Below are 13,030 nucleotides of genomic sequence, written 5' to 3'. Positions count from 1 at the left end.
TTGATATATGATGCTTCAACTCGGGGATCACACTGCACAATTTATGTCCGCCTGGGACAGGAATGTTTCGCACCATTTCACAGTATGAATCAATGTCATAATTTGGAAGGGTTACGTTGTGGGCGTTGGAGAGCTCCAACTTCGCTGCAAAGTGTTCAACATTAGTAATAATCAAGAATATGTTACTCATGGTTACCATTCTATGCACTTGCCCTCTCTCTCTCTCTCTAAAAAACCAAATGACATAATACACATATCTACTAGAAGAAAGCAAAAGTAAAAATAAAAAATAAAAAAAATAAAAAAATAAAATACCTGAAGATTTGAGTAAGTGCAGGAGATCGAGAGATGATAATAGCCAAATTTACTCATTTGAACAACCCAGCACCTAAGTTCAAAAAGTCCATGAAAGTTAATTCTTTCAGAAAATTCTATGATAACAATAGAAGTTTGAGTTGGTACTATCACTTTTAATAAAAAGAGACAATCCTGAAATAAGAAAATCTTCCACATTATAATAGAATCCATATCATCCGGGTGATGGTGGATAAGTATGAGAATTCTTTCATGGTGAATATTGTATGACCCGGTATATATGTTCGGGTTGTTGTAATTAAGAGCTCTTTTTTCATGGTCTAGCTCACACCATGAAATGCAATTATTATAAAAGTTAGCGGAATTATAACATTGATAATGAAATTACTTAACAAATAATTATTAATAGAATTGGTTTTTGTTTTTGGGCTGAGAAAAATGGGGTTTTTTGGAGCGGTGATGATTGACAAGCCAGCCTGACAAGGTAAAATTGAAAAAACCCAAGCCCTTTGTTTCAACCACCTAGCTAGGGAAGAAAATAACAAACAAATGTATAATCATATATGTTTCTGTGCTGCCTACGTTTCATACTCAGCATCCCAATTACAATGGCAATTCCTTATAAAACCAGCAAAAAAATTGTAGAACGAAATACCCAATAACTAAACATGTAAGCATGCATAAACATTAAACACGCATAGATAGTCATAGAGTGTGTAAAATGAAGGGACATTGGAATATTCACTTACCTATTTCTTTCCCATCCCACCCATCCCAAAATGGTTGATATGCAAATGACATCCACTTGGTGGCAGTTGTCATCGTCGTCTTCGGTTGCGGGGTCTGTTTCGGTGGTGGTGGTGGTGGTCATGGTGACAGAAAAAGAGAAGAACCAAAGGCACCAAAACCTCAACCAAACTGAGGAAGAGAAGAAGGCAAAAGAAACAAAACAACACGACCGGTGGTGGCGGTGACTTGCATGCAGAGACCTCTAATCGTAGGAGAAGCTAGGTTCAGTCATATATAAATTAGAGATGGTTGGCAGAGGAGGGAGATGAGGTAGTAGGGAACTGCTTGGTTGCATGCAGTTAATTGAGGTAGATATACCTACCATTCACACACATTTATGACAATCTATCATTAATTACGAAAAGTTCAAACAAGCACATGCCCGGCCAGAAGAGACTTTTTTTTGTTGTAAACTTGTAAATAAGCATTTCCATCGGATTTAATTACAAATTTCTCTCTGCAATATTATATTGTTATCCATAAAGAGATGGTTGGCATTGCAGTTAAAAATTGAATTAAAGCTACTCAATTTTTGGACCTAAATGTTTGAATAAAGCTGGCATGGTAGGTCGTTTCATCTGAAAATAACAGTGGGTACATGTGAGAATAAGAAGATGCAGTAAGTGAGTTTCTGTATAGTTGTCAACTTCTGTGGATGGCTTTAATGGCTTCATTAAACTAAATTAAATATATCTTTAAATATGCATGTAGTCTCTCAAATTAAATCCGTAAATATTAGTGTCCGTTCTTAATTTGCAGCATTTAATTAACCTGCTCGATCTATCATATCATATATATATGAAGGTTATTGAGAGAGACGTTAGTCTCTCTAGTCTCTCTCTCCCTCTCTCCAGCAGCTCCCATCTCTTTCAACTCTCGATAACTGAACCAGAAAAGATAGACATACCAACATAAAAGAAGATTGAGCTGATTCTCTCTCTCCAGCAGCTCCCAGCAATCTCACAGAGTCACATGTCAAAGATGCAAAGTCCAATATGGAGTCCATTTTTGCTCAGCACAAAAGATATTTGGTGGTAATCATTATGATTATGAGTGACTCATGTCACAATAAAGTGGTCAGATGACACATGTCATATCCACCATGGTAAACAATTACTCACCATAGTGAACAAATATGAATCCGCCCAATATATATTGCTCAAATCTCAACTTTATTGCAGTTATTGTGCATAGACACATCTGAACGTGGCTTTTAAGTGAAAATCCTTATATGTGCAAACTAAAGCTGTTTTATTAATGTTACAAACACTTTTATTTTCTTTCTGAGTAATATTAAGTATATTATCATATTATGACAAATTGTACTTTGCCATTGCCAAGGAGTTGTTTGATAAATTCGTTTACACGTAGTATTTTGATTAATTTAGACATTCGCATCAAGTCCCATGCACTCTCATATTATTTTAACCAATAATCTATGTCATCAGGAATACCAAATTTTCTAGAAGAACTGGTTTGAGTGATGCATTCTTTAATTTAAAAATTAACATCCCATGCACCCATTCGTTGATCTTTATTTTAATTTAGCCATCACAGAAAATTCTCTTCTCAAAATTGTTATTTTCTTTGTAATTTCCAGATCATAATTACGGAAATTCGCAAGCACATACCTTTTTTTTTTGGTCAAATAAAAAAAATTCGCAAGCACATACTTAGAAATTATAATAGACTTTTTTCTTGTAAATAAGCATTTCCTAAGGATTTATTATAGAAACCTAGAATTGGCCGGTTTACCTTTTTGCCCCCGAATGGTGTAGCTTACAATTAATTACAATTTTGGGCCTGCTCCTCTAGTAAACAAAACAGGAAGGAGACAAGCACACAACAAAGCCCATCTACACACAACAAAAACAATCATTGTTAATGTAGAAAAAACGACCGAACCGAACCGAACCGTTTGGTTTGGTTTGTTCCGACTTGCAAGAACACTAAATCTCTTATTATATATCCCAGTTTTTTATTGTAGTACGTCAATTGTCGAGCTATATATAAAGTGGTCATATTTGCCCCTAAAAAGTGGTCACGTGCCATTCTTAGACATAACTTATAATATAGCTAATGGAATAGTCTAATTTGACACAAAATAAATTTTAGTCCTCAAGTAACAGAAAGTATTGTAAAGTTGTGTAACAATTTTGTCTTCTAAATTGAAAATTCTATAATTTTTCATATTTTTGTGATTAAAATAATTTTTGGTGTTAATACAATTTTTATTTGCCAACAAAGAAGGAAGTTGGAAGTTATAATCGCAAATAGAATTTGCTATAAGGAAGCAATTCAAGCAAATGAAATTACTATAAGGAAAAAGGCAAGAATACACTTTTTTTCTTTATTTGGGAAATTGGGTATGTGCAGTAGCAATAGGCTAGCACAAGAATACATTTCTTATATTATAACAGAATATAATTTCTCAATAATTAAGTGGCCAAAAAAAAAATTCTCAATGATTAGCTAGAGGGGACCACAGCGCCTCTTCTCTTTGACAAATGAAGGTATGAATCAGAGCATACAAAGGTCCAATTCTCCTCATCTATTATGTATCACTTTGGAAAGTCAACATGGCTCACCATCTGAGCTTTGCTGGGAAATACTGCAATAAAATTCACAACCCCAGTTTAGAACAAGAATTGGTGAATGTGAATGTTCGAAATTTCCCACTCGAGGAACTATAAATTAAACAGCACTCACCTTCTCAATGAGGGACAAATAATATGGCTTGACTTTTTCAACATCAATCCGAACTTTGCTCTTGCTGTAGAGGTCATATTTGCTGCAAAATATTACATTATATATATAAGCACAATATGATCAGTTTGGTTGATGCAATCAGATAGAATATATAAACAAATTATGTGAATTGGAAATGGAGCTTACTTGAATATTTTGAGCCACTTCATATTCTCTTCATCTTCCTTGTTCATTAGGTGTTTATATGCCCCTGACCTATGTAAAGCTGCAAGATGATAAATTGGAATTGTAACATTGGTCACATTGGCCAGATTATTGTCAAGTTTGAATACTTGGAAGGTAATTTGGTAATGGTACTTACGGTAAAATGAGTGATACCGGATGATGAACAATCCAGCCTGAGGCAAAGTTGTTCCATTTTCCTTGGCCACCTGCAGATTTGAATATACCAGTTAACCAAATCAGAGTTAATTATGATGAAGTAAAATTAGGACTTAGGACTAGTTCAGATTGATGTTTGAATTGTGTGACAGACATACCAAGTACATGTAGTCATCATGACCCCATGATATAGTGACATTTTCTAGTCCACATCCTTCTGAGTAGATTCCATTCTTAGTGTTATAGCAAGGATTGTTGTAATCAAGATTGTCCTTGAAATACTGCAAGAGCAAAGATAATTTGATTATAATCACATTTAAAATGTAGTCAGTCCAACTTTTTGTGAGGATTTTACCTTGTGGTGAACAATGGATTCATCAAAAGCGCACCCAAGAGGATGTGTGTCTCCTGCAACATAAAAATTGACATTTCAATTGAAATAGCTCAAAAGGGGAAAAGGGCAATTACAAATACATAGTGAAAACACAATACTTACCAACAACAGCCCATTGAGGAAGTCCTCCAAAGCTAGGAAGAGTAAGCACTTTTCCAAGATCTGAAAGCCATGCAATAAGTTGATTAATAAATCACTCTTCCAAGAAATTGGGTATGGCAAACTCGCAGAGACAAATAGTATGATGTATGAAAAGCCTTAGGTTCAGAATCAAGGAATTTGAATAGGGTATATTATTATACCATGAATAAGAGCAGTCAAGTGCAACCAATCTTCATTGGGGTAGTCTTTCCTAATAGCTTCAGCTGTTTGCAACAAGTGCTCAATTTGGGGTTCATCCAAGTCAGGGTCACTGTCATCCACAACCTCATTGAGGAGTACACAGCATTCCCATATGCTCATTTCTACTCTATTCAACTTGCTATACTCCTCCCTCATCTTTTTCACCTGCAGTTGCAGATTGGAATTCTAAATGTCAGAACCCAAATTTCCTGTGGTTTCATTTTTTTTCTTGAACAATATATATCAACAAGTATGTATGCTTACAAAATCATATGTTTGATGAATGTGGTTCAATCTGTAGAATTCCTCCACAGTTTTCTGCCTCTCACTTTCTGCATTATAATCCCTGCAATCCAATGCATTTGCATATCATGTCAGACTTCACTTCATTAGAAGCAACCAACCCCTTAACAAACATGAAAATATGAACAAAGAAGAACAATACAGACCTGAAGGACTTGCCAAATGCATTAATTTCAGGGGCCAGGAATGCATCATTTGACACTTCAATTTCTGGTGTCACACATCCATCATTGTTGGGTGTGTCTTTGGGCACCACAAACCCACCATCCAACACCAATTCACTGCTTTCATTGGTCTCATAAGAAAGCTTGAAGTCCTCCACTTGTGACTCTATTGGAACATGAAAATAACATTAAGATTACACAATGCAGAAAGAGTACTAAAAAAAGAACAAAAGGGCCAGAAGGGTATACCAAGCTCAGGCTGCACAATGAGGATAGTCATATCTTTGCCTCCAAAACTCAAACAATATATGACTCAAAGAAAAAACAAAAGGACTACAAAAGCAGAGAAGAAAAAGGTAAACAAACGCCTAACAATGGATGTGTTAGAACACGTTTGCCAAAGTGGGTTCTTATAGTCCCACAAGAAGTCCTTGCAGGAGAATTTAGAAGCTTGGGAGTCCTCAACTGAAAAAAAAACATATTGTTTTCCCGACTATTTTATCCAACTCAGTCCGAAGGAGACGTTCAAAACGTTCAACTACAGGTGTACAGAAATTGATAAGGCTGTGCCCAATTGGGAAATAGTTAGCCAGCATGTCTCATTGCAATAAAAATGATTAGAATTGAAGAAAGAGCGTTAAGTCCGAGTCAGCCAAACGTGGATATCATATCTAAATTCTTGTTTTGACTTTCTGACACGGCATCTAGTCATTGCCAAGTAATGCATACTATTTTACTCCAAAAAAATAGGTAATATGTGCTATTTTTTATGGGGTGTGAGATCAACGGCTTAGCTGTGACCTTTTAAATTTGAACAGTCACAGAGAGCCATTCATACGTTGACTAATTGATTTGGTAAAATAGTAATTGCACGCTGACATCAACCCCACAAGTTTGCATGTCTTCTTCTTTTTGTTGTTATATATATTCTCAATTAATAAATATTAATAATATAGAGGTCGGCTATGGTAACAAAAAATAATATACAGGTCGGCAATAATATATTCTGAGAGGATATGCCAGTGGTAGATATTTTTTGAGTGTTGCTATTTGCACACTTTTTTTTTTTTCTTTTTGCACATCTTTTTCTCACTTTTTTTCATTTCACACCCTCACACTTCTCCCACAATTGAATTTTCTCAAACACACACCCCTCTCAATTACCATAATATCCCTATTTTCTTAATTTCAAAAAATTTATCACCACAACCCATCACCCAACACACCTCATCAACTCAAAAAAAAAAAAAAAACACACCCCTTCATCCGACCCACCCACCCAGCTCCCTCCCCCTCCCCCTCCCTCTCCCTCACCGGACCACTTCCCTCCTTCCCTCACCCAGGCCCTCCCTCCCTCACCGAACCAGCTTTCTCCCTGCCCCACCCTCTCCGCACCACCCTCATCTCTCTCTCTTCCCAGCCCATGCAGCACACCTTCCTTTCTCTCTCTTCTCCCCGCAGCATGTACCACCCTCCTCTCTCTCTCTCTCTCTCTCTCTCTCTCTCTCTCTCTCTCTCTCTCTCTCTCTCTCTCTCTCTCTCTCTCTCTCCCCGCAGCACCACCTCCCCGTCACAGTCCGTTCGGCACTGGTCCGCCGAACGTTTCCTGGATGTTCGGTGGTTGTCTGTTGAACAAAACTAACTGTTTCGGCAGACCAGTGCCGAACAGACTGTGACGGGGGATGTGGTGCTGGGGGGAGAGAGAGAGGGTGGTGTTGCACTACTGCGCTGGGAGGAGAGATTGAGGTGGCTGGTGCTGCTTGCGCTAGGAGGAGAGAGAAGGAGGAGGGTGGTGCATGCTGCAAGGAGAAGAGAGAGAGAAAAAAGGGTGTGCTGCATGGGTTGGGAAGAGAGAGAAAAGAGGGTGGGGCAGGGAGAGAGGTGGTCGGGTGAGGGGGGAAGGGGCTGGGTGGGTCGGGTGAGGGAAGGAGAGTGGTGGTCCGGTGAGGGAGGGGGAGGGAGCTGGTGGGTCGGGTGAATGGGTGTGTGTGTGGTTTTTTTTTTTTTTTTGGTCTGTGAGTGTAAGGTTGTCCTTTAAGATCTTTTCTCCTTATGTCAATTTGGTAAATTCACAAATTAAATTTTGAGGGTGTGCAAAAAGAAAAAAAAAAAGGTGTGCAAATAGCAACACTCTATTTTTTTCTACTATTGCAAAAAAAAAAAAAAAAGATATTTTTCTGGGCTTTCTGCTTGATGGGCCCTTGTTTGTTGTTTGTTTTTGGGCCTATAATACATACATGTATTTGCCAAGAGGAATGTGTGTACGTAATTTGAATACGTGAAAGCTTTGATGCATGCGTCGGTGCTCACACAGCATGTATGTGCATAATTGGTTGATTAAGTAATTTGAGCACGTTTTCACTACTCAAAAAAGCATTTTTGGTTGATGGAAATGAAATGCAAAACGTTTTAGTGGAGGCCCTTTCAATGTATACAATTTGTTAGGGTTTTATATCATGTGCCAAATTAAAAACGTGCATAATATAACAGGAGTAACTATAAATCATGCACCTAATTAAATTACAATTACAAAGATCGGGTTAATTTGATTTTTTTTCCTTAAAGATGGTGATAGGGTTTTTATGGCTAATGTCTCGCTCTCCAAATTCCATTTCTGCCCTTGAAATCACTTCAAATTACATGATTCCCATCATTCGGCCTTCATAGTTCATATAAGGGTCTGGTCGTTTGCCAGAACATGGATTTTACCCTCGTTATCCAAGCCCAAAATTTGGCAGCCCAACTCATTGTTCTGGACCGGAGCAAGACATAAGAATGCGTTTAACACTGATACTGGACTGGGTCAGAGTTAGACCAACCAATAAATTTGGGTTGCTTTGACAAACCAAGTGGGCCTTCACACTGCACAAAGATCTCAATGGTCTGAAACTAAGGTCTTGGGCCATTATTATAAGATCGGCCCATTAACAAGCAACCTTTTGGATCTCCATCTATATAGGTTGTATTTTGTACAGTACTTTGCACCCACAGATAATCGTGGTCCAAAACCTACCATCTAAATTGTGGGTCAAAAAGTACATATTTGTTTTATAAGTGCAATTTGGTTAGACAAAAGATGTACTTAAAATCTAGGTTAGGTGAGATTGTCATCCACTTTATAGGTCCGGTTCAATCTTTAGAAAGAAGGCAACTTTAAAAGATGGCTGCCTGATTTCTTTAATCCTCGTTCCTGAAGTTATGTTGAACATTATTATATGCAAAACAGCATGCACAACATATCCATATCTATAATAAACAAATCATAAAACTACTTGCTTTGTAACCTGAACTATATCTAATCTCTTTCCAAACTTGTGGGCCGTTGTTGGGCCTTGATTCTGATTTTTTTATTTTCTTATTCAAAAATTGGTTCAATTACCTTTGAGAGTTGACCCAACGCAAGTAAAGTTCACAGTGTTTACTGTTTATGGTATGGTAAGATTTGTTTGCATGCATGAACAACGGTTGGTTATTAATATATATGAATTATGGTATTATAATAAAATTATACGCATACATCAACATGACAATCATTCATTCACATATAAATAATTATTGTTCTCATTTATTCATTCATCTTTATCTTCTCTCACACTCTTAAACCCATTATGCATATGTTGCTTCTTAGAAGTTATATATATACTAACCAGCTAGTCAATGGTAATTTGGTATAGTGATATTTTTGTTCACAATATTGAAAAGGTATTATGTTGAAATCCCTTACTTTCTAGAGTAAATAATAAAAAAAGAACATATACTGATTTTGCGTTACATTGATTTATTTCGTGGTCAACACTTCATATTCTTACATTGGTCCTTGATAAAGTCATTGATAAATATATATATATATAAAAAGAAGGTGCGTATCAATCAATTGTCCCTTTCCTTGATGATAAACGAAAGAAACGCGCACTAAGCCTAAAATTACTCCCTGCCCCACAAGAAAGAATATATAAACCTTGGATAACTTGAGATAATAGTGAGATCTGACGGTGGTAATTGATCCTAGTCCTATCTATATCAGGAGTATATATATGAGTATGACCGACACTACACTTGCTTTTTTCCAATTTCATTTCCATGTCCCCTAAAGTCCTGGTAACTTCAGAGCAACCTCCAGGCCCTCCCCAGTCCCCTCCACACTACAAACAAACAAATGTCTCCATTCATCGATCATGACCGATTGAACTTCATGAACAGATTAAACCCACGTTTTGTTCAATATTTTTCTTTAATTTTGGTGCATATATGATTACAAACTTGCTCCTTATCCTCATCTACTCACTTTTCTATGTCATATAGTAATTTTGGAATGTACAAATCGAGTAGCAATCATTTCTCGACCAATATTTAAAAAATTGTATATGTCGTACAGTAATTTTTAAATGTACAAATCAAGTAGCAATCATCTCTCGACAAATATTTAAAAAATTATGTATGTTATACAGTAATTTTGGAATGTACAAATCGAGTAGCAATCAACTCTCAACGAATATTTGAAAAGTTGTGTTGCCAATTTTTAAATTAAGTTTGCCATAGACCTTCTATCATACAGATATTATATCACGATATACATTAAAAAATTGAGTGTCTACCTGGCAATGTCCATTCCACAAACAAAACTCTAAACATATTATACATGGTCATGCTACTTTTATATATCCTAGTCACTTAGCCCGCAATTCCTTAGATCATGAAATCATAAACCTTAATTTCATTGAGAAGGAAGCTTACGATAGAATAGGATCATATATACTTGGGGTCCTCTCTTTTTTTATTAAACAAGGGGAACCTCATGTTCTAGTTCTAGCTAGCTAGCTAGCTATTTCATGAGAGGCCACAACAATCATGTGTTTGGATAATGGTATACACCGTACCGTACGCAGCAGAGAAGACATGACATAAACCCAACATCAATGAGTTTCACAAGTTACCTTAACTTTCATATTCATAGTTCTTTCTCTCTTTTTTGGTTGTATTCGTATTCTTTCTTTCAACACCATAGCGTTTGACTATTATAGATACAAACCAAAAATAAAATCATTTCATCTGAATACCAATTTACATACTAAAACAGAATTATTTTTGAATTATTTTTGAATCCGAATAGTTAAGATTGTTTCAGCTTCAATTGTCGTATCTCTTTTTTTAATTAATTTTCTCAAATTAATTTTTTATTATTTATTAAATTAATTACGCTTATTAAAATATCAGTATTTACACAATAAAAAGAACTTCTTCAAAAACTCATACAAAGATCCAATTAGAAACCTATCTTATTCATCATTAAAACTATATATATTAATAAATTTAATTTTTATCCTTTATTTGGGTATATTGACTAGATTTTTCGGAAGGTAGGAGGCAAAGGGCAATCAAAGTTGAAATTGATTTAGTCGGGCGGGGCCGTCCTAGCACTATATACATATATGGTAGTTGTTTGGTCACATCGCTATTGCTATCGTCTGGGGGAGCTAATCAACTCTGGTTTGGCTAAGTTAACACTGTTTGGTTTTTAGCAAGACTAGTTTGGCTCAAAGTTTGTCGATTTATTCTAATATTGAACAAGAATAAATAATTGCAAACTAGTGAAACCTTTATATCCATCTGGTTTTGTCCTTCTTTTTATGTTCCTCCCCATGCTACTTTTGTCCATTGCATAGGTATTAACTTCAACAAAATTGTCTCATCCTCTTACTTTTTCCGTAATTTAATATTTTCTAAATTTGTGTTCTATGGTTTTTGATTTGACCTTTCGAATTTTTCAATGAAGAATCCAAGTTTTTTTTTTATTTTTTTATTTCCATTATATTTATTTATTTATTTTATCTACTAGCCAAAGATATAATTGTTAATGAAGTGGCTGCAACCTTCCCAAAACCAAAATACAAAGTGGAAGCAGAGTTTATAACTTGCTTAATTAATTGGGTCCACTACTAAATAAATTTCTTTAGTATCAATTTTTTTTTTTTTTTAATATTAGAGAGAATTGAATCATAGACTTAGTCTAATTTTAATCTTTATCACACTCACTCTCACACAGACTAATCCTAACGACTACTTTTTAATATCATTGAGCACCAAGTTATCAACTATAGGATAGATGTTGACATAAATATAAAGGTCTTTTAAACAAATATATAAATCAATGCAAGCTAAAAAGGAAATTTATTAGAAACAGTATTGAGGATATTATCGGTCTCTTACTACGATTTTTAACAAATATCTATTCATATGATTTTTTTTTTGGCCAAAATATCTATTCATATGATTAAAGGATCGGAACATGAAAATATCTTTGGCTAAAAGCCTAAAACAAGTACTATAATTAATCAAGGGCATTATTTGGGTACTCAACTTTAAGTATCATTTTGTATTCATCATCAATTACATAAGATTATGATGAGATTCATTATAAGAGAGAAGATGATGAATTCTATCATAATCTCATATGATTGGAGATAAGTACAAAATTAGTTCTCAAAATTGAGTACTCAAGCATTTTCCATTAATCAATTTAATAGGAATAAGCACTGTTGTCTTCACCTATATATGCTTGAACAATATACAATAAAAGAGCTAGTGGCCAAAAAAAAAATATAAAATTCCATTCTCATGGCCCCAAACTTTCCATTTGGTTTTTGATTGATTTGATGATTAACCATGGCCATGAACATCTTTTACCAAAGATTGAAAGTTGAATGAGAACCAACTAATTCTCTACACAATTTTAAAAAATTTTAAGTTAGAATCCTTCTCTTTATATATTTTTCTAGAAAAATAAAAACTGAACGATAAACTTGTTACCATAATTGACACTTTTTCTTTAGAAACACATAATACACAACATTACAAACATACTTTGTAAAAAAATATCAAATTGAGCATTCTATTTTCAATATTTATCATCCTGTGGATAATATATATGAACCTTCTAAATGAAGTCAATTATTAATTAATAATGGATTTCTTTTTTGTTTTGTCTTTGTTTTTTAATAAAGCTTTCAACACTAGCTTCCAGCTTCCTTTATGGATCACATGCATATGAACCTGCATCTCTATAATCGGATATTTGCCGACAGTACTATTCACTTTCCAAGACTCTAAACCACTACCAAAAATATCAGATAAAGAAGGTTAATTAGGTGGTTGAGTAGCTTAATTAGCATATTCCCATCTTTCGTTTTTAACATTGTTTTGATTTTTCATCTTTAATCTTTGGAGCTGTACGTGTGTGCTTTCCCTTTCAATTGAACAGGTCTCCAAGATCTTCAAAAATCCCATTAACGCTGACAACTCCATTAGTGAGAAACCAAGAATATATATAACGGGCAGAACTATGACATTTTATTTTTGACACAAATTTTTAATGAGATTCACTCTATGTAAGATTTTAATAATCTAAATTGTCTATTTTTTAGGTCTTCATTAAAGAATTATTTTTACAAATAATTAAATAAATCGAAAACGATTTACTTATAAAGATTAAGTGGTCAACAAAATAAATACTTAAAATGTTGACCATTTAATTTTTATAGTTAAATAATTTCTGATTTACTTAATTTTTTGTAAGGATGATCTTTTAATAAAAACTTACAAAATAAAGGATTTAGATTATTAAAATTTTATATAA

General features: G+C 34.7%; 1 protein-coding gene across 1 annotated transcript; it reads right to left on the bottom strand.

Moving 5' to 3' along the window:
- Window positions 1-3,313: 3,313 nt before the first annotated feature.
- LOC147285346 (inositol oxygenase 2-like) lies at window positions 3,314-5,764 on the bottom strand. The gene is made up of 11 exons (XM_086243375.1): window positions 5,647-5,764; window positions 5,380-5,563; window positions 5,195-5,276; window positions 4,891-5,095; window positions 4,691-4,750; window positions 4,550-4,602; window positions 4,353-4,475; window positions 4,175-4,244; window positions 4,000-4,078; window positions 3,814-3,895; window positions 3,314-3,715 (listed from the first exon to the last, which is right to left on the bottom strand). The coding sequence occupies exons 1-11, from the start codon at window positions 5,675-5,677 to the stop codon at window positions 3,689-3,691; spliced, it is 996 nt and encodes a 331-aa protein (XP_086099501.1). The 5' UTR covers window positions 5,678-5,764; the 3' UTR covers window positions 3,314-3,688.
- Between the last annotated feature and the right edge of the window lie 7,266 nt (window positions 5,765-13,030).

Source organism: Dryas octopetala, chromosome 5, assembly GCF_963921425.1.
Source record: "Dryas octopetala chromosome 5, drDryOcto1.1, whole genome shotgun sequence".
NCBI classification, from domain to species: Eukaryota; Viridiplantae; Streptophyta; class Magnoliopsida; order Rosales; family Rosaceae; genus Dryas; species Dryas octopetala.
The sequence above is the reverse complement of the archived record's forward strand: the minus strand, read 5'-3'. Positions and strand labels throughout refer to the sequence as shown.